Source organism: Chelonia mydas, chromosome 17 (genome assembly GCF_015237465.2).
Source record: "Chelonia mydas isolate rCheMyd1 chromosome 17, rCheMyd1.pri.v2, whole genome shotgun sequence".
NCBI lineage: Eukaryota > Metazoa > Chordata > Testudines > Cheloniidae > Chelonia > Chelonia mydas.
In genome coordinates, this window is record NC_051257.2 from 10,458,138 (window position 1) to 10,478,477 (window position 20,340).

Here is a 20,340-nt window from a genome sequence, read left to right on the forward strand (position 1 = left end):
TATGAGGGGAAGGTTAAGGTTGAATTCTAATGGGACTCGTGGAGTAAAAGGTTAATCAAAGGAGTAAGGGTAGTATGCAGGGCTTTGAATATATCTATATTGTAGTACATCACTTTAATTAAATAGGAAGCTTTAAAAATCATGAGACCCGAGAATAAGGTTTGCAGGAGCCCCTGACGTAGCAGTGTGATGTGTCTCCCGCTGCCCTCTGCTTGTGGGAAGCTCACTGAGCTATCATGAGGTGATAGTGATCTTTTCTGTTCTTAGAACAGATTGCAGCTAATGAGGAGCAGCCAGGTGAATTTGGAGTGCCATCCGAGTGCACGTAATGCCATTGCAGCAACTTATGCCATTGGGCAGAAATCTAAGGGGCACCCCACAAGCTGAAGTCTCTGGGAGCCGTGGAGCTCAGCTCTTCACCGAATCAGGCCATTTTTAGAAAGAACATTGGAATGGCCATGCTGGATCGGTCCAGGGGTCTGTCTAGCCTCATATTTTATCCCTGACAGTAGCCAGCAGCAGCTGCTGCTGCAGAGGAGGATGCTAACCGTGCTGCAGGCGGCAGTTATGGGAATCTTCAACAGGGAAGATTCCTAATCCACAATAGTTATGGCATTGGCTTAAGCGCTGAATCACAAGGCTTTATAACCCCTCTGAAACCCTGGTGTGTTTTCTTAATATTTATGATTCTAACTCTGGATAGTCTTGTTATCTACACAGATGACAGTGTACATGAATGTAGATGCTGTCTTCTGAAACTCATGTGGGGAAAATCTGGCTTTAGGATTTACTGTGGCAGGAGAAATCTAGCAGCTTCTGAAGCCAATGGGAGTAAATAGCGCAGGATCAGGCTCTCTGTAACCATTGTAGTTCAATGAATTGTATGTGATACTGTTGATTTCCAAAGCTGACATTTGGCTGAATGCTAAGTTAAAAAGACAACCATGGGAAGAGCGGCCTCTGTGCTTGTTTACTAGAAAGGAAGTGATCTGCTAATTCACCCAACACCTGTATCTATTTATCTTACCACAGTAGTATATCTGTACATCTTGACAGACACACCCTTTCTGTGGGAACCCCGTGAACGAGATTTACCATCAGGGAGGTTACTCAGCCAGACCTGAACTCATCTTCGATCACTCAACAATTTCCAACACTGGGCCCAACACAGATGCGATTTTCTTTTGTCTGCAATATTTTTTTGCACAGAATAAATGTGTCTGTTGGCCAGCTTCAGGGCTCCTTGCCATTACACCACAGCTTCTGCTCTGTTTCTGCTGATGACACTGAGCCAAAGTGCTGGACAAATCGTAACAAACTGAATCCTGTGAGGGGGGGAATTATTATTTTTCCATTTCACAGAAAGGAAGAAGCAGCCAGGGTTCATATGATAGACTCCTGATATGCTCTTCCCTGCTCTCTGCCTCGCAGAGCTGGCTGTGAACAAGCACTAGTACGATGATCTTTTTGCAGGCTGATGCCAGTGGAGACTGGCCTGGAAGTGAATCACGCAATCCACGCCCCCACCCCTCCAAGTCTGTTTCTCTTGCATCATGAAAGTGAGGGCTGCTGCCAAGCTTCTGAGTGAATGCTAGGGGAGCATGCGTCAGTATGGGGCACATCCTTGCTCCTGTCTCCGTGGCTGCGTAAGGACCTATTGGCCGCGGAACCACTGCGTATTTGCTGTGCAGTGGGTGGCCCCGTGTGTGTGTGTGTTAGGATTCAGGGGATTCTGTAGGCAGGGTACTTGCACTGCAGCACACGGTGTGGTTTTCTGCACCACAAGCAGGCTCGTGTGAAGGCTACTGATTAAAACAGGTCCCAATTTTAGTCCCCTTGAAACTGTGGTTTCCTTAAGTGCTGTTTGTTTTTCTGTGAAGCAAAACAATAGCAACAGACTTTTCCCTTCTTGCATTTGCATCGGTATGAAATCCACTTGCTGCAGCTCTGCTGTGTGGTCTATGAATATTTCAGCACAGATCCTTTAGGAGCTAACTGTCTCATTTACCCACAATCCCCTTGGGTCATTTGCAGCAGTAAAAAGTTTGGGCAACAGACATTTGTACCCAAAAAATATGCTTTAAGGTTCAACTTGCTTTACCAGGACCTGAGAACAGCTTTATCACATAATAATGAATAATGCTTTTAAAATCTGCCTTATGCATGGAGCGAATCCAGGAGTGTGCAACTCATGGCATGCTTTATTTTAGAAACAATAATGTGCCCACTTTTTGGGAGCGGAGAGTCTGAGCAGATGTTAAGGGAAAATGGTTAAATGACTGACGAGCCCATTAAAGCCTACGGGGAGATGTCCATTAACTTCAGAGAGACCTGGAGCCAGGGCTCTCAGATTTCAGATCATGGGTCTGATCCTGCAAGCCTGACTCAGGGGAGTAGCCCCATTAGCTTCAATAGATTGGGCCCTGTGGGCTGCAACCCACTAGTGCAGGGGTTCCCATGAGCTGTGCGAGTCTGTGATGGTGGAGGTCAGGGGGAGGCTGAGGGAGCTAACCTGTAGTATGAAGAGAGGCTTAAGTCTTGTGCACTCTGCCCCCAGGCTGTCACCTTGCCCCACCTCACCTAGAGAGACCCCCCCCCCCGCCCCTCAGTGGGGCTGAATGCCACAAACTGCCCACTGTTTGCATAATAACTATGCCTGCACCCTGTATGGGGGCACTGGGACACAAGAGGCTCCCTGTACTCTTCCCCCCTTTCCAATTGCCCCCCAACACAGAGTACAGGCATAACTTGTCCATTTGTTTTATACAGCTCTGCGGTACGTTTTCCCTAGGATCCCAAAGCTTCTGTATGCTGTAATGAAATGTGCCTTGTAAAAGGGGAATTTTGACTGGACTGTAGGGACTCCTGGAGTAAGAACAACCCTTTGCACTTATATTGTGCCTCTTGTCTGGGTTCTCAAAATACGTGACGAAGGTGGGTAGGGAAACTGAGGCACAGAAACTGAGGGAAACTGGTGGGAGGGAAACTGACACACAGTTTCAGGTAGGGAAACTGAGGCACAGAAAATGAGTGAGTCACCCAAGGTTTCCCAATGAGCCAGTGTCTGGGAAATAGAATCCAAATCTACGGAGTCCCAGCCATTTTTGACCCTACGAACTAGGGAAAAAAATGAATTTAAAAATCGTTAGAGAACCTTTGTCGCATGGCGTCTTACAATAAATGTGGACTCGATGGGCATGATCCAAAGCCCATTAAAGGTAGTGTGGGAGGTTTGATATTGAATTCAATAGGCCTTGATCAGGTAGGCCCTGCCTGGATGACTGTCACACCAAATGCAAATTGGTTTCTCCTGAGTTCTGAAAACAATTTGAATCTGGAGATTTTAAAGAAGGTTAAAGTAACTTGTGCAATGGAAAAGACTCAGCTTTGCACTAGGCTCTTATAACACTTGGGAAATATTCTCTGGAGGAAAGGAGGAAATGCAAAAGTGTATATACAAAGTTTGGGGGAAAGTTAAATTTAGCATAACTGGCAATGGGTATTGTGCAATAGTTAACACGTGGGAAGGAAATGTGTGCTAAACCAGGTTTTACGTTGAACTATTTTGAGACGTGAGAATGGAATGCTAACAGATAGGACTGCAAAGTATGAGCAAGGGTCTGATCTCACTCCACTGAACTTGCTCCTCTGTTGTTAACACCATTCAATGGACCCATGCTAGAATTATATTAGTATAATCTGGAATTGCATAACCTGTTGTTACATAATTAGCCCATGTGGCATGCATTCAGTGGGGAAGTTCAGTCGTGGGAGAGGAGTTCTGTAAAGTTACTGGTAGATGGGAAACAGTATTTCAACAGCATTAAATATTTTTTTGTGATCACGTTGTAAAAGAATGATTTTTGGATAAATGGAGTTAATTCCACATGACCAATAATGTTCCATTTGCAGTCATTGCCAATAGACATAATTTTACATTTTGAGATATTAATACTAGTTGCCTTAATTCAGGTTAATATTATTGTGACGGGTTGGACCCCCCCCTTCTGGGATGCCAGCTGATGTACTGGGATTTCACTGAGCCTCTCTTGCTCAACCAGCCTGGGTTCCCTCTCACTGCTTTGCTGAATTAGGCTCTCCAGTCTCTTGCAGCACACATACACAGGTACGGCCACACCCTGCTGCAGTCACAGACTGAAGTCAGCTCTATATGAGAGGACTCCCCCAGTACTCACGTGCCCACCCCTTTTGGGAGATAAACCCAAAATAATACTGTCTTGCACGGCTGTTACTCTGAAACCTGTCTTGCACTGTATAGAAAAATCTGCCCAGCACACGCTCAGAAAAATCTGCCCTCTTCCTCAATGTGAAGAGAGATGTGCACAACTTCTCGTGCCCCCCCCCCCAGTTATAAATTACATAAACTGGGCTTAATAATAAACGAAATAAGTTTATTAACTACAAAAGGTTAATTTTAAGTGAATATAAGCGATAACAGACAGAACAAAGCAGATTACTGAGCAAATAAAACAAAATACACAAGCTAAACTCAGTATAGTTAAGAAACAGGTTACAAAATATAATTTCTTACCCTAAATGTTGTTTTAGGCAGGTTGCAAAGTTTCTGTGGTTTAGGGTTCCAGTTATATTTCTGTCTCAGTCTGGACTCCCTCCTTCCCTTCCCTTCAGGTGTCTTTTGCAGTCTTTCTTCTTGGGCAGACAGGCCATAGAGAAGAGGAGTCCCATTTGCTTTCCTCCCCACCCTTAAATAAGATTTACATAAGGCGGGAATCCTTTGTTTCCCAAACTTGACCCTCCTTCTCTTTCACTGGAAAGTTGTAAGAAGTCCCAGATAATGTTTAGTGTCAGGTGACAAGACCACCTGAGCTAGTAGTGTCACAGTTACATCCTCCGAGAACTCCCAGGAGGGAGAGAGATTAGTATCTTCATGGTTTTGTTGGTCCTTCCTGATGGCCCATCAAATCTGAAGGCCTGTTGTCTGATGGGTGTCTCCCCAATATATATCCAGTTGTAATTGTTACGTAGTCCATATTCCTAACTTTAGATACAGAAATGATACATGCATACAAAATGGATAATCACATTCAGAAAATCATAACCTTTCCAATGATACCTTACAAGACCCATCCTGCATAAAGTATATCTGTTATGTTGTATCCATATTATAAGCATATTTTCATAAAGAATATGGAGCATAGTGTCACAATTATTTCAATAAGTGTTCCATGGACACTTATTAAAAGTACCAAATAAATAGATAATGGCTTGGGATCTCGTAAACCACTAGGAATCAGACTCCAGCTACAATCTGACAGTACTATCTTGTATGTATACAATGTGTCGCCTTTTGTCTGTGGATCTGAAAGCACTTTGAAGACATTACATACACTGTACAAACAGCCATGATGGGGTATGTATCAGCCCCATTTACAGCTGCATACATCGAAGCACAGAGAAATGACAATCCCAAGGAAATGTAGCAAATTGATAGGACAGCTGTGTATAAAACTCAGGAGTCTTGCTGTCTCCACTTGGTCTAGCTACCTGTCCACAGTAGCTGTGGAGTCGCAGGTCAGAGTTACTAGGATTTGGTAGAATGTTCTTGGTATGTTTAGTTTTGTCAGACCTTTTTTCTTACCTATATTTAAATCTTCCTACAAAACAAAACCTTAGAATGCACAGGTCTTTTGAAGCATAAACCTTTCTTGATTGGGTCTCCTACAGGATGTAGTCTCTTTGCCTTTCATCATTCAGTTATGAGTGTGAATTTATGTCTCACATCGCACAGGTTGTAGTCAGTGCCTGAGAAAACATACATTGTTGGGAGCCTCCCAGTCCTGCAGACTGGGCCCTGGACTGCATGAGACCTGGGTTCCATTCCTGCCTCTGCCACTAGCCTGTTGAGTGACCTGGGGCAAATCACTACCTCCTTGTGCCTCAGCTTCCCCACCTATGAAATGATGCTTTCCTCCTTTGTAAAGAGCTTTGAGCCTTGCAGATGAGAAGAACTACTTTACAGAATATATATCAATATAGCTGGACTTAAGTGGACCATTACTGGTCAGGGTATGAATGAAAACCAACCACAGGTTAGGAACATCAGTTCTGGGGAACAGTCCACTCAATGGGACCTTCATTCTCCATAGAAATATAGAGAAAATCTATTTTTACTATTGAGTTGTGCATCCACAAATTTACTGCTGTCTGTTACAGCTGGAAGGATTTGTTTAAGGCTCTGAGTTGTGATGTTTAGTGCGTTAAATGGTACAAGGATGCTTTTGAATTAAGTACAATCAGTAAACAATTCATGCTGTGTGGGATATTGTGTTACTTGCTTTATGGTGTAATTGAGCAGCATGTTCTGTTTTGGGATTTCAAAGAGCTGTTCATGGTCAAGACTTTGCACCAATGAACCTCACTCCGGCCAGACAAATGAAACTTCCGAAGGAGAATGTCGGGATAGTCAATTTTATCAGCAGCCCTTGGGTCTCCTAAGAACACACAGTGTATGAGGAAAAAGACATTCTAGGATGTCTAACAGATCAAAAAGCCCATTGGATACTTAGTAACACTCTCTTTTCTTTTTTCAGGATTGACAAAAAAATGCTCGCCAGTCTGAAGATCAAGTAAGTAATCAGAATTTTCTCTGATATAAAGCCATATTTGTGTGAAACTCCTAAATAGGGGACGATATTTGCGGATCCAGAGAACTTGGGATTCTGGTCAACTAGTTTTCCCTCTGATTTTCAATCAGTGGACCAGATTCTGTTCTCAGTTATGTTGGTGTAAATTCCAAGCCGCTTGGTTAACGTCCGTGTGTTTGCAGTAGTGCAATTCAAATCAGAATCTTACCTGCTGTGTATAGAAGCTTGGAAGAAGCTTACTGACAGGTAAATCTTAGGTCAACAAAACCAGGTTTTATTAGCTAAACAAAGGTGGTCTAAACATTTCCATTCTGGAAAGTTGTATGTCTAACACTGGGGTGTGCAATGTTTAGTTAAAAAGAGAGTACTAACTCTCCCCAACAAACTATTGTCAGTTCATTTTTTCAACCACCGTCTTTCTTTTGATTATGTCCAGTCCATGATCCAGCCCTTTGGTGCATTTTGCATATATGTATAGAATAAGATGTGAAAGTCCTTGATTTGCAAGCATGTGCAAACTGATTTATTTGTTCCCTTTTAATTTCTGGTCAGTAATATGGGTTTGCGGAGTAGCGTGTTCTTGTAGGATATAAGTATTCCAATTGGCTGGCTAAGATGACAGTTGTTCGTGACAATCACAACAATCATAATGTGCCGCACTTACTCCTTTTGGATGGTATCTTTCTCCATGAGTAGTCCCCTTGATTACAAGGGGACTGCTCGAAGAGTGATGTGCTACTTATGTGAGTAAAGGTGGCGGAATCTGGCCCTTATGGATTTATCTGGTTTATTTAGATGTATAGAAATGCTAAAAAGTGCCCATCCACATGCTCTAGGTCCCTTTGACACTACTTTATAATACACCCTGAGTGCAGCTGTACAAGTGAGCCAGGCAACTTAAACTCAAATCCCTTTCCCGCCTTTGATTCCCCATCTTTACAGTTTCCATGTTTGCAACATGCCCTGATGTTCCTTAGCCTTGGGCTATTTTAGACAAGGGGAGGAGAGCGAATTCCCAAGCTGTAGGGTATTTTTTTTTTTTTTGGTAGCTGTTGTCCAATTACTAATAAAGTACAGTCCTTGCTCGATTAGGGTGCAAAGGGCCCCATCACAAGATATAAGCATGACTTAAATCCCATTGAAGCCCTCAAAGCAGGGCTTGAATGAGGCACAGGCTTCTGCACAAGAGTGAATTTTATTTTTAGAAAACGTAGGAAGGATTTCCGGGAAAAATGTCCTTGACAGCGAGATCCATTAGACTGGGGAAAGGTCTCCAAAGGAAAGGAGTGGCAGTCTAGTCATTTGAACGACTTACAGCTGGACAAAGCACTGGAGAATGTAGGTTCATAAGGTATAATCCTGGATCTGTTAATTTCCATGGAGCCAGCATCCCATAGACGTTACGGCCAGTAGAGACCATTATGATGATCTAGTCTGATCTCAATATACTGTGGTCATTAGCTACTGGTGGGTGGGAGGGGAAATGGTTAGGTAGGATGAATAATTGGTCTTTTCCATCTCTGTTTTCTATGCTATCCTCCTTTCTATAGCAGAGCTATTTTTATGCACAGCCCACTGCTTATTTTTCTTTGAAGTTCAAGGTGAATCATGTGCTAAGTGATTATAATAAATACAATTACTGTCTTTTAAGTCTGTCTTAAGGCAGGTACTGTATAATTTATAAACTGTCAACTTTGCTTTGGAGGGGGAAAAAAAGCAACTGCGCTGGCCATTGCTGACCTTTCTGGCATAAATCTATTGACGTGTCACTTACACAGTGTGATTTCTACACCTTTACGTGCTTGTCATGCTGTACCACTGAACAAAATGGGCCTGTTTTTTAGAAAGATGTGCCCATCAGTGGTTATAGGATGTAGTTGGGTTGCTTAGCTTCTCCAGTGCTTCTATTGGTAGGCACAAGGTCTTTGTTTTAAGTTTCACTAGGGATGGGATTTTTCGAAGGTGCACAAATCCCATGGAACCCCACAACTCCCTTAGGCTGCTTGGAAAATCCCAGTTGAAATGTGAAGGTGTCTAGGGACTTTCTGTACAGCTTCTTGCATTGCATTTAAGATAATCAGCTTAATTATACATGGAAGAACTTGGTCTTGGTCCATTTATGCTGGGGTAAAAATTCATCCCTCACCCCATGCTGTACCTAGAATCTAGAAATCTAGAGGGACAATATGCACTCCCAGTTTGAGTGCTGCCTTTATAAGACTTGTCTTGGTACTACTGCCAAATGCATTTTGCTAGCTTTCACTTGTCTGTTGAAAGGACCCAGTGGTTCTTAGGCCCTGATCTTTATTAGGGTGCAGAACCATGGAAGGTGCAAATGTACGTAAATACAATTGTTTCTGTCTTTGGATCTAGTAAGGTAGTGAGGACAGGGTGTCTGAAACATGTTAGTACTGCGCTGTAAAATGATGCTCCATATTCAGCTCAGCCAGGAAACAAAGCTCTGTTTGGCTTGCACCATTCTCAGAAAAGAATCCCTGAACCATCTTTTGATATCAGGAACGCTACTGTCACTCCATTGACTTTGATGGAGATACTTGGGATCTACAGCCCTCCAGAATACCATACCATGCCACCCTTACTTCTCAGCTGCTGCCTTCAGAGTTGGGCGGCCGGAGAGCGGCGGCTGCCGACTGAGGGCCCAGCTCTGCAGGCAGTAGGGCAGAAATAAGAGTAGCAATACCATACCGTGCCATCCTTCCTTCTGCGCTGCTGCTGGCAGGGCGCTGCCTTCAGAGCTGGGCTCCCGGCCAGCAGCTGCTGCTCTCCAGCTGCCCAGCCTTGAAGGCAGCACAAAAGTAAGGGTAGCAGTACCACAACCCCCCCTACAATGACCTTGCCCCCTGCCCCCAACAACTCCTTTTTGGGTCAGGACCCTACAATTACAACACCATGAAATTTGAGATTTAAATAGCTGAAATCATGAAATTTATGATTTTTTAAAAAATCCTATGACTGTGAAATGGACCGAAATGGACCGTGAATTTGGTAGGGCCCTAATCATGGCTCTTGGTGGTGAAAAGAGTGGGAACATTAGAGTAACTCGTATGGTGACCACAGGTCTCGTAGCCACTGTGTGAGTTAGATCTACTTTGAGCAAAGTTAGATGAGACAGTGGTTCCCGTACTGGTGGCTGGTCTGTGAGAGCATTTCTCCGAAACTACACTATCGGTGGAGCCTCGCTGGTGGTAGCAACGTTGGGAAGTCTTACAGAAAAGAGGCTAACAGTGACACAGCCATAGAGGGCAACAAAAAGGTGTAAAAGTAGCATTACCAATTTATTTTGCAGACGAGGAATACACAGGGTAAAAACCTAGTGCTATTACTACACACGTTACAAAATGTATTTCATGGTCCTCTTTCATGATGACTATTCCTGGCCAAATTTGGATCCACAGCATCATATGGGACACTTGCTTAAGGACACATGTCATCCTTTGCTTCTTGTCTTGACAGACTGTCCAGTCACCCTGGTTAAGTTGACAGCTAGCCACTTCCTCCTGGTAAATTTCTAATGCCCTCTGGATTTCTTTGTTATGGATAGACTGCAGCACATCCTGGACATTTGCCACTTATGAGTCAGTGATCTAAAGCAATAACATTCCTAGCTCTAGGCTCTTGCTGCTTGTCTCGGCTCTCATCAGAGTTTTTCATCTTGTTCTTGATAGCTAGGATTTGAATGCGATTTCCATCTACCCTCACTACTGCTGTGCCCACTTTATTATCTATGAATTGGAGACCATCTCGTCTCGGAAAAATTTGAACCATTTTTGTCTGATAGCCTTGCTGAGTACCACTGACCACTATTGTCTACTCCATGAATTCTGCCAGTAAGTTTTGCTTTAGATCTATCCACGGTCATTCCTGTTACTTCTAGCAGCTACTATTACATCTCCTTTTTAAATCTAACTATCTCCACGGCTTGGGGCCTGATCCAAAGCCAATTGAAGTCACTGGAAATCTTCCCAGTGTGATTACTGCATTGACAGAACTATATTCCGAGAACATTTTGCCAGGGTTTTACTCTAGAGGTTTGTCAGCTGAAGCAAACAGTTGCCTCTCTCCATGTCTGAGGACATTATAAATGCTTTGTGTCTGGGTCCATTGGCATCACCAAGACAATGTGACCTTCTCATTTCCAGGGAAGCTCCTCAGGAAACTGACCAAAGAAAGCATCGCACTTCACTTAATAATAACTTGAACTATGAGCTTAGAACAGAAGAACTATGGCTGGAAATACAGGGCCTGAACTGCAAAGGGCTGAGCACCTCCTGCAAAAGAATGAGCACCCACAACTCTTATGGGTTGCCCAGCACCTTACAGAATAGCAAACTGAGTCAGATAGAAGTGAGATGAATTGCCCAGTTTGCCTAACTCATATTGTTTACTCTCTTGTTAGGTATCCCAAATCTGCCAGAGTGAATTGAATCTACCCTAAAACAGCTCTCGCCCATTAGACAGAAACAGAGCATCAGCACCTTTCCTTTTCGCTGGGGCCAGCCCAGCGGTGGCCATCGCATCAGTGAGTGTAAAGTTCATGACCTCAAATCACTAGCTCTGCCTCATTCCCTGAAAAGAGTGTTTTCTGTGTACACTGGGATTTCTGTGGACTTTGCCCTTTCTGTCTTGTATGAAGGATGCTGGATACGTTTCCGGAGAATGAAGAACTAGTGTTACTGATGTGTTAGTAACAGCAAATACTTCTGGGGTACGTATATTGTATTCGATGCAGGCCTTTCTTCGGGCCCTGATCCTGCAAAGGGATCTGATAGCATTGTGGTCTGTGCTTGCAGATTCCATTACAAGATAAGTCTCATTCCTTATTCTGGTGATGATGCCTAGTGGGTATGGCACCGAAGTAAGAGTCAGAAGACCTGGGGTTCTAATCCTGGCGCTGCCATTGGCCTGCTGACTGGTCTTGGGCAAGTCACTTAAACTCTCTGTCTCTCTCTTTTCCTTCCCACTCTTCGGTTGTCCTATCTATTTTCTTGTAAGCTGTTTGAGGCAGGGACTGTCTTAACATATGCATGTACAGTGCCTTGCACAATAGGGCTGCAATCTCAGTGGATGCCTCTATGCATTATTATAATGCAAGCAACAATACTTGGGACATGCTCCCACTGAGTTTGAGATAAGATGTATGGGTAATTAATTGCTCTTGTATTTCCCCTAAAATCATTGCTTGCACAATTATTCTTTATTTAATGGGAAAATATGCTCAAGCCCCTTTGGGAACCTGCTGTTTGAGCCTGCAATGCCCACCATAAATGGCCCAAAAGAAATTCAGTTAATGAGGTCATCACTAGAGGTTCTTTTTTTTTTTTTTTCAGAATTAATGGGCAGTTAAATCGGTTCCAGTGTTTATGGCTTTGAAACAAAAAATCCCTATAGAATTTTTCCTGTGGTGCCAAGAGTGATGTAATTGTTTCTCTCCTGCTGCCTTGTGCAGGATTGTATTTCTAAGGGCTGTGTCAGTTGTTTGTTTGCCACTGACTCGGGTTTCTAGAAACAATTCTGCTACGCAAAAGTATGTTTAACTTTCTCTACCCCAACACACTGTTCCATTAACGGTGGTACAACACTGGGCGCAAAAGGCTGCGTACGTGCTAACTATCGTTGTTGTTTTTATTGCACCTGACCTGTGTAGTAGGCAACGCTACTAGTGATCAAAATATCAGGCCCACCCTGGGCTTCCAGCTCGGTCTGTTGAAACCTCATGAGAATGTGACTGGACAGCAAAGGAAAAGAGGGAAGTAGTCACATACCGATAGCGTTAAGGGTCTATTTTACAGCTTGACCAGATGATAATGAAGGGAGACAGGGAAGCCATGTTCAACTGTGACTACGTCTACACTGGGGCTGGAAGTATAATTTCCTGCTTGGGTGGACGTACCCGCTGCGCAAGCTCTGAGCAAGCTAGCACACTAAAAATAGCAGCGTAGCTGCAGCTGCACAGTCCGCAGGACGGGCTCGCCCCCCGTGTGCTTAGGTTTTCAGATAGGATTGTACTCAGGGTGGGCAGCCAGTCTGGCTGCCCACCGAGACAGGGCTACTGTGCTATTTTTAGCATTCTACCTTGATCAAAGCCAGCTCAGGTATACCTACACGTGCTGCAATTGTGCCTCCCGATTGCTGTGTGTACCCTGCGTGTGAGGCGTGTAAAAGCCCAAGGGAGGAGATGGTTAAGTGGAACAAAGGCATATATGACTGGGAGTAACTGGGTGCAGTTAGGCTAAAGAAAACTTTAAAGTGAATAAGACTTGATCTTGCAAGGTGTTGAGAACTTTGGCTCTGTCTGCGCTACAGGAATGCAAAGCATTTAAACGTCTGTAATTTTACATATTAACCAACAGTAACTGTAAGAACATGAGGCCAGTGGGACTGCTCAGATGCTTTGCTGGTACAGAGCCAGAATGTTCAGCACCATGCAGAATCAAGCTCAGAGTGAATATCAGAAAAATATCCTAAGGGAAGAAGCTGTTAGACTGTGAAACAGCATCACAAGGCAAGCGGTGGATGCTTCATGAAGCTGGTTATCAAAGACCAAAATGGACCAAGCCCCAGAAAACACTATACAGAACATTAGAGAAGTTCTAGAGACCAACACTGTGGGCTGGATGGGTCTGTTCAAGGGCTGGTTGGGAAGAGTGTTTGTTGTCGTCTTATTCCTGTGAAAAAATGTAAAGAAAAAATTTTTTTTTGTTTCATTGACATTTTTCTTTAAAAATATCCAGGTTTTCATACCCCCCCCGCCAAACAACCAATTTTTCCAAGTTTTCATGGGTGAGAAATGTCAAATTTTTACATTTTTTTTTTCATTGAGAATTTTCAATGAAAATGGAAATATTTTTGTGAAAATTGGTTCAGTCATAAAGCCATTTTCTGTCCAAAAAAAAAAGTCTCTTTTTCTGAGACATGAAAAGTTAAGGTTCCTTCCCTCTTCCCCCAAAGAGGAAAATCACAGGGCTGTAAATATTGAATGATGACATCTTCAGTTTACATCATTGTGAAAAATTAGGGCCCTATCCAAAGCCCATGAAAGACAATGGGGATCTTTTTCTTACAGACTACAGTAGGATCAGGCCCATAATAAATTGAGGGTATCTGCTTCAATTTTCCATTGACCTCTGCTGTTTTTTGTTGGGGATGGGATGCTTTTCATGATTCTCTTCTGGACGGACCATCCCATGACATTCATTCACCGCAATGGGTTTCATTCTTGTTATCCTGCTTTAGGATTGGGGTTTATTATGGCAAAGCCCCAGCATCAGTTCTAAGGGCTAGTTACGTTTAACATGCTCATCATTTCCATTTTGCATTGCTTATCAGCATCACATCTGCGTATCACTTCTGACAGAACTCCCACTTTGATGGAGACCAATATCTGGCATTCTTTTTTTCAGAATATATTTTTAATCACAGCAAAATTATTTGATTGTGTGATCTCTCTCTCTCTCACATCTATATACACACATACGTGGACTCATATGACATAACAGAGGCCAGACTGAGAGCAAGAGACCTCTCTTCTTTTTCTCCACTCAGAAATTAGAGGATTGCACAGCTTTTCTTCTCCTCTGGTGTTATTCGCTTCAATTACGTCAGAAATCCAATTAGCTGTCTGCTGATGGGCTGAAGGGGAGGGTTAGGTCATCCAGGCTTGTTCCCTCAAACAGCCTGTGGAGATGAATTTCTTGCAAGGAAATTGATTCTGTACGCCTCTGAAGCCTTCAAGTCATGACAGAGAAATGAAAACTATCACCTCACGGGCGGTAGCTAAGAAATGATATTTTAAGCATTTATGAAATGTCAGCAAAGGTTCATTGAATGATGGCTTTTGTGGGAGATAATCAGCTATTAAATCACTGAATTTTTCATTGCTCTCAGCTAATAGCTACTGTTCGAGACAAGTACTTCTTGGTTCACTGAAGCCCCAAGAGTGTCTCCATAGGAATTGTACATGTTGGCTTCTGGAATGAAACAGTCCATTTTAGGGTCTGTTCCTTTTTTCAGGATCACAAGCAACCCAACCCTGGTTTACCAAATGTCTTAGACCAGGTCTAAATGCCAGAGCTGTACCACTCTCACAATACCAGCTATGTCTACGCTACGGAGCCTGTGCCATTCTGGCCATGTTGGCTTAGACGCTGCATATGCTGACAAATGGAGGAATTATACTGGCCAGTAATATCACCTCCGTGAACAACATTAGCTATGGTGACAGACACTCTTCTCTCAGCATAGTCATGTCTACAGGGGGAGGAGGGGTTTGCCAGCATATCTGTTATCTAGGTGGTTGATTTTTTTTCCCCACACTCCTAGCCAGCAAAGCTTTGCCAGTTTAACTTTGTAGTGAAGACTAAGCCATAAATATAGTTAAAGCCTCTCAATTCCTTTAATTTGGATGCAGTTAGAGCAGTATAAAGGTGCCTATGTCTAATTATTTCCATATGGGGAGGGAACTAAGGGACCCTTTCACTGACAGAGCTGAGTCCACACCAGGGACTGTACCACTGTAACTAATTTGGGTAAAATATCACACCCTCAGTTGACATAGTGCGACTGATACAAAATCGGTGCGTAGACCAGGCCATAGAAACATCCCATCTGTTTGAAAGGGTGAGGATTTTGGATAAACAGTAGTGCAATGTCTGGTGGATAAAATTCACCTGTGTGCAGAAAGGCTGCAGTGGGGATCAGAGGCATTTGCTTGTTGTTTCAACTGGTAAAGGGTCAGGACATGATTTTCCCTTCTGTATAAGGACTGTGATGTTCCTGGCAACGAGTTGATCCTGCGACCTAAAAAATGCAAGTTTTTCACACACAAAAAAGAAGAGAAACCCAACAAAACCCCTTTCTCCCTCCCCTCCCCTCCCCTGTCTAGTCAGTGTCGCATCCCATAGACTCAAGTCAACTCTCACATTCAAAGCCGCGTTGTGTGACATTCAGCTGACGGGATTCGATGTGACAAATTGTCAGATAAAGGGCAAGGTGACTTGCCAGCAAGAAGCCATGATGAGAGACGTGGGGCCAGATCCTCAGCATGTGGAAATTAAAGCCAGTAGAGCTAAGCCCCCATACACCAACTGAGGATCGGGCCCTTGCTTCCTAGGGAACCCTTAAATTGAGCTGCGCTGTGAGTAGTGTTTGTGAGGCTTCTCCCACAGACCTCTCAGCGGCTGATGTCGTGGACCTCTTGCCCCACATTCCTCAATGCAAGCCTAAGGCTGTATTGTGGCTTTTGAAGCCACGGTTATGCAATGAGTGGTAGAGGGTACTTGTCCCAGTGGCAGTTCTGACTGTGGAGGAAGTAGGTACCGAAGCAGTAATTGCTGCTCCTTTCTACTGGCACAGCGCGTGCTCTTTCCCCCTCCAACGTGGCTTCAGGCTGCCTGGTGTCCCCTGTCTGGGTTTTCTAGCATTGACAGTGGTGCTACTGTGATGGCTTCCATCTTGGTTGACACACCGGAGCTAAAAGCATGAGCTAAAGAGTCAAGACTCGCTCGGTGGGATTGTCCCATCCTCTGCAGATCAGGCACAGAGGGGGACAGGTAACAGAGTCGCTGATGGGTTACACTCTGACTGCTCTCTGCACGTCTACTCAGGCATCTCAACTACCGGGAGTTTAGCTAACCCTGCCCAAAGGAGCCAAGGGCGAGTAACGGGCTCGTTTGAGCAGCCGCACACATGGCAGTGTTGGGAGAGCCTGGTGGAGGGGTGGTGGTGTTCGGGGTAGCATGGAGGTGCACTGACCCAGCGTGGGTGACATTCAGCTCAGTGCACAGGGTCAGTTCAAACCCACGCATCACTTGTGCAGTGTGTAGGCCTCCTCCTGGCCCTCTGCATAGAGGCGGGTTTGGCTCGGTATGTTTTGGTGAACACCCAGAGAAGTTTATTTAATCCTCACTATTTGCAGCTAATTATTTTCTGAAATTCACAATACTGCTGGTTTGTGGGCAGACTGCCTCATTAAATGTTTTTCTCTAATGTGTGCCCAGCTTGAGCCACATTAGATATTTGTGTGAAGCTTTAAAAAACACCCTCTATTAAAAATAAATGATTATGGCAGCCTTCTAGCCGGAGTGCATTTTTCTGGGCTTAGGCAATTTTTTCCTTTGCATTTTGCTAATAAAATGATGAGCTGCTTTATGCAAGGCAGGGGTCACTTAGAACATCAATGTTTGTTTCAAAAGTGTGGGAGTGAATGAACATTCAGCAGTTGCAGATTTTGGCCCCAATCCTGCAATTGCATCTGTGCAGGCAGATCCCAGCCGCCATGTGGAACCGGTTACAGTTAATTGGGGCTCCATGTGAGTACCAGGGTCGCATACATGGGTCCAGTTGCAGGACTGGGGCATTACATGATCACGCCTTTGTGCCAGGGGCTGTTTGTTACTCATATATGTTCACACATCACCTTGCAGAATGGGTCCCCAACCCCGCTTGATCTCTGGGTGCCATGGAGACAAAATTAATACTTAGTAATAAAGTCTGTAACTGGCAGAGTTCACCCAATGCGCAATTTCTTAGTAAAGCAGTCCTGCTCCTACTGATATCAAGGAGAGTTTTGCTATTAATTTAAATGGGACCCAGATCAGGGCTTAGTGAACATAATGGCCCAAATGCTGGTTTCCTGTAAAAATGGCTGCACCTTCTCCACAAACACACGGCCTGATCAGTGGTGGCAGAAGCTCGCTTTGAATGTGGGGGTAGAGCGGACGTGCGTGGCAGGTAGGGGTGTCAGGAATAGTTGGTGGAGTGTGTGTGGGGGGGGGGATGCTGAAACTTGGGGATGGGTGGGTTCCTACCTGCTCCCTGGCCAAATCCTGGGTGCCATGGCAGCTGCTGCAGCCCCTCTGGGTCCGCTCCCACCTCCACCCCCTCCACAGATGCACAGTTTACGAGGAATGATGCACAGGGGTGGAAACATAGCTCCCCCCGTCAATATTTCCATTGAAGGGTGCTAACCCCCACCCTTCCCACTGGCCTGCCTGCTCCCACCATCCATGAGCCCAATCCTGTTCACGTTTACCCCCAAGCTGTGGTGGAACTGCTCATGCCACTTAGCACAGATCAGGGGTTCTCAAACTTCATTGCACCACGACCCCCAGAACGGGGGACCGAAGCCTGAGCCTGTGTAAGTCCTGCTGCCTCGGGTGGGGGTGAGGGGACAAAGCCAGAGCCCTGCCGCTCTGGACCGGTGGGGGGCAAGGTAGAAGCCCAAAGGCTTCAGCCTCAGGCTGGGGGCCTGTAACCTGAGCCCCATGACCCAGGGCTGAAGCCCTCGGGCTTTGGGCCATGGCAGGGGGACTCAGGCTTAGGCCCCGGACCTCAACAAGTCTAGTGCCAGCTCTGGCTACCCCATTAAAATGGAGTCACGACCCACAGTTTGAGAACCGCTGGTGTAGACAATAAGCGTGTGCAGGTTCACGTCCTTATGCTGTGAAAGCCATGGTAAGACACCCATGGGTCTGACAGACTCCCTTCTGAAGGCAGCTGTGCTGCCTCCGTGTTAATGCCTGACTCCTCTGTGCTTTGTGCTTATGCCTCTTGATGATATTCCCAGCCTATAACCTTGGTCAGTGTTGAAATAAGTGGGCAGGTGGAGATCGGGTACAAATCTGGAATAATTGCCTCTTGGTGTGGGCAGAATTCACATGTTCTTGCATAAAACACTGGAAAAGCAACACAACCCAATTTTGGGTGCTTAGATACTACAGCAACGGGCACCTTAGAAACACCTAAAATAGAAACGGGAGATAGATATTTACTGTATGAATAGAGCTCATGGCTGGTTAATTCTATAGTATGCTGTCCGCAGTGCACCATTACATTAATTCGCATGGGATCTCATTAAGATCCTGAACCCAAGACAATTGCTGAGCAAGAGGTATTCAGAATCAAGTCCTATCTCCGTGTTACTTGTGATACCAGAATATATGCTGTACTTTAGCAGATGTCCGGGTTTGAGCTTTGGCCTGCTAAACCCAGGGTTGTGAGTTCAATCCTTGAGGGCGCCATTTAGGGATATGGGGGCAAAAATTGGGGATTGGTCCTGCTTTGAGCAGGGGGTTGGACTAGATGACCTCCTGAGGTCCCTTCCAACCCTGATATTCTATGACCCTGATCCTGCTCATTGACTTCAAAGGGCGTTGAGGGTCCTCAGCACGACCCAGGTGTCACATAACACCTCTCAGGACTCGGCCCAGAGATGTGTGAAAACAACTGTTTGTGTGACAGATGAATTTCAGGAAGTTGTGGAGTGGGGTGTGTGCGGGGGCCCGGGGGGGAGAGTCAAACCCCGTTTCACTGTGGGAGGTCTGGGCCGAACAGTTGTGTGGAATGATTCGAGTACGGACACTTCCATTGGTATCTCTCGGAAGCATGTGGTGCTGTTTCCCTTGTATGCGTGGTTTGCAGAATGCGGTTTGTTCTTGGTGCTTGAATGACACAATCGTATCCCAGCTGGTAAAGACTGTAGGGCCCATCGCCTCCTGTGTCTCCCTTTGAATTTTGTTTATTTTTTCATAAATTACACACGCCACTAATGAGAGGGTTATTTAAGAGTCAGAATAAACTGCATCTAATTCCTTTGTGAATGACTGGAATTCAGGAGCAGGATTAGTTCACTACAGCTAGTTATGTTGGTCCTGGAAAAACATGGAAAGGTCACTTTAAAATTTCTTTTTTCCTGATACGGTCAGTGAAGGGGGACAATTTGCTCCCACTGCAACAAGTCTTATTCTTTCCCCAGTTCTCTTGCAGTGAGGAAAATTGAGCTCCTTATATCTCCTGCTCCCTTTCCCAGCATGCACTGCTGAAAGCCCTGCCAACTCCATCAGCCCTGGGAACTACAACTCCCAGAATTCCATTCATTTGGGGTTGAAACATGGAAAAGGGCAGTGACAGGCCCATACTTTGTCTTATCGGCCAGAAAACCTTGTTATATTTTTCCAATCCATGTTGTTTTTCAGCCTTGTCCTGGGGAGACAGTGCTGGGAAGGCAGGTCAGACTCCAAGGCCCCAGTCAGTTGCTCTGCTTAGACCATCAGCTGTGGTGTCAATTAGTGCCAAATATGCTAGGGAAACTTGGGTTGTGGTCACAAATCCACTTCACCCAGGGCTTACCAGCGGGCAACTTTGTCACAACCAAAGTGGAATGGATTTGAATTGTCTGATTAAAGGGGAATGGTAATGAGATTTGGAGCCTATCGGCAGGGCCATTCTGTCTTCCAAAGGCGATCCATTTTGGATTTGGTACAGCATGTATAAAATGAAAGTTTAAGATTAAACTAGCCTATCCTGATAGTTATTTTTATTGTTCCCACAAATAGGACATTACTAGTCAACTTTAATGTATCAGGATGATGGGAATAAAAACTTGAGTCCTCTTATTCATGAGAAATCCTTATTTTTGTGACTTGTCCTACTGAACTCAATGGGTTCTCTCGCACCTCGGTGGAGTTTCCCTTGGCTAGCCCCGTGTGAGTGAGGAGAAGAAGATGGGAGAGCAGGATGACTAAGGCTTTGCAGGGTCTGTTGTTTACTCATGATTAAATATTATGCAGTGTTGGCTGTCGCAGGCTCCGCAGATAAAGTTATTGTAATATTTGCTTTGTGCGTCTTCAGCTCTGTGGTACCACAGTACTGCATTTTTTGTTGCCTTTTGATTGTCCATGGGAAATGATTATGTAAA

The 20,340-nt window shown here is 44.7% G+C and overlaps 1 protein-coding gene across 4 annotated transcripts in view; it reads left to right on the forward strand.

The window, feature by feature from the left end:
* The window catches only part of RAP1GAP2 (RAP1 GTPase activating protein 2), a 293,053-nt gene that overhangs the window by 86,236 nt on the left and 186,477 nt on the right, over positions 1–20,340 (forward strand). For all 4 annotated transcript variants that reach the window (XM_043531454.1, XM_043531450.1, XM_043531453.1 and 1 more), the window contains one exon: positions 6,573–6,608. In XM_043531454.1, coding sequence (XP_043387389.1) covers positions 6,586–6,608 — 23 coding nt within the window. In that variant the 5' untranslated portion in view covers positions 6,573–6,585. The remainder of the gene's footprint in view (positions 1–6,572; positions 6,609–20,340) is intronic.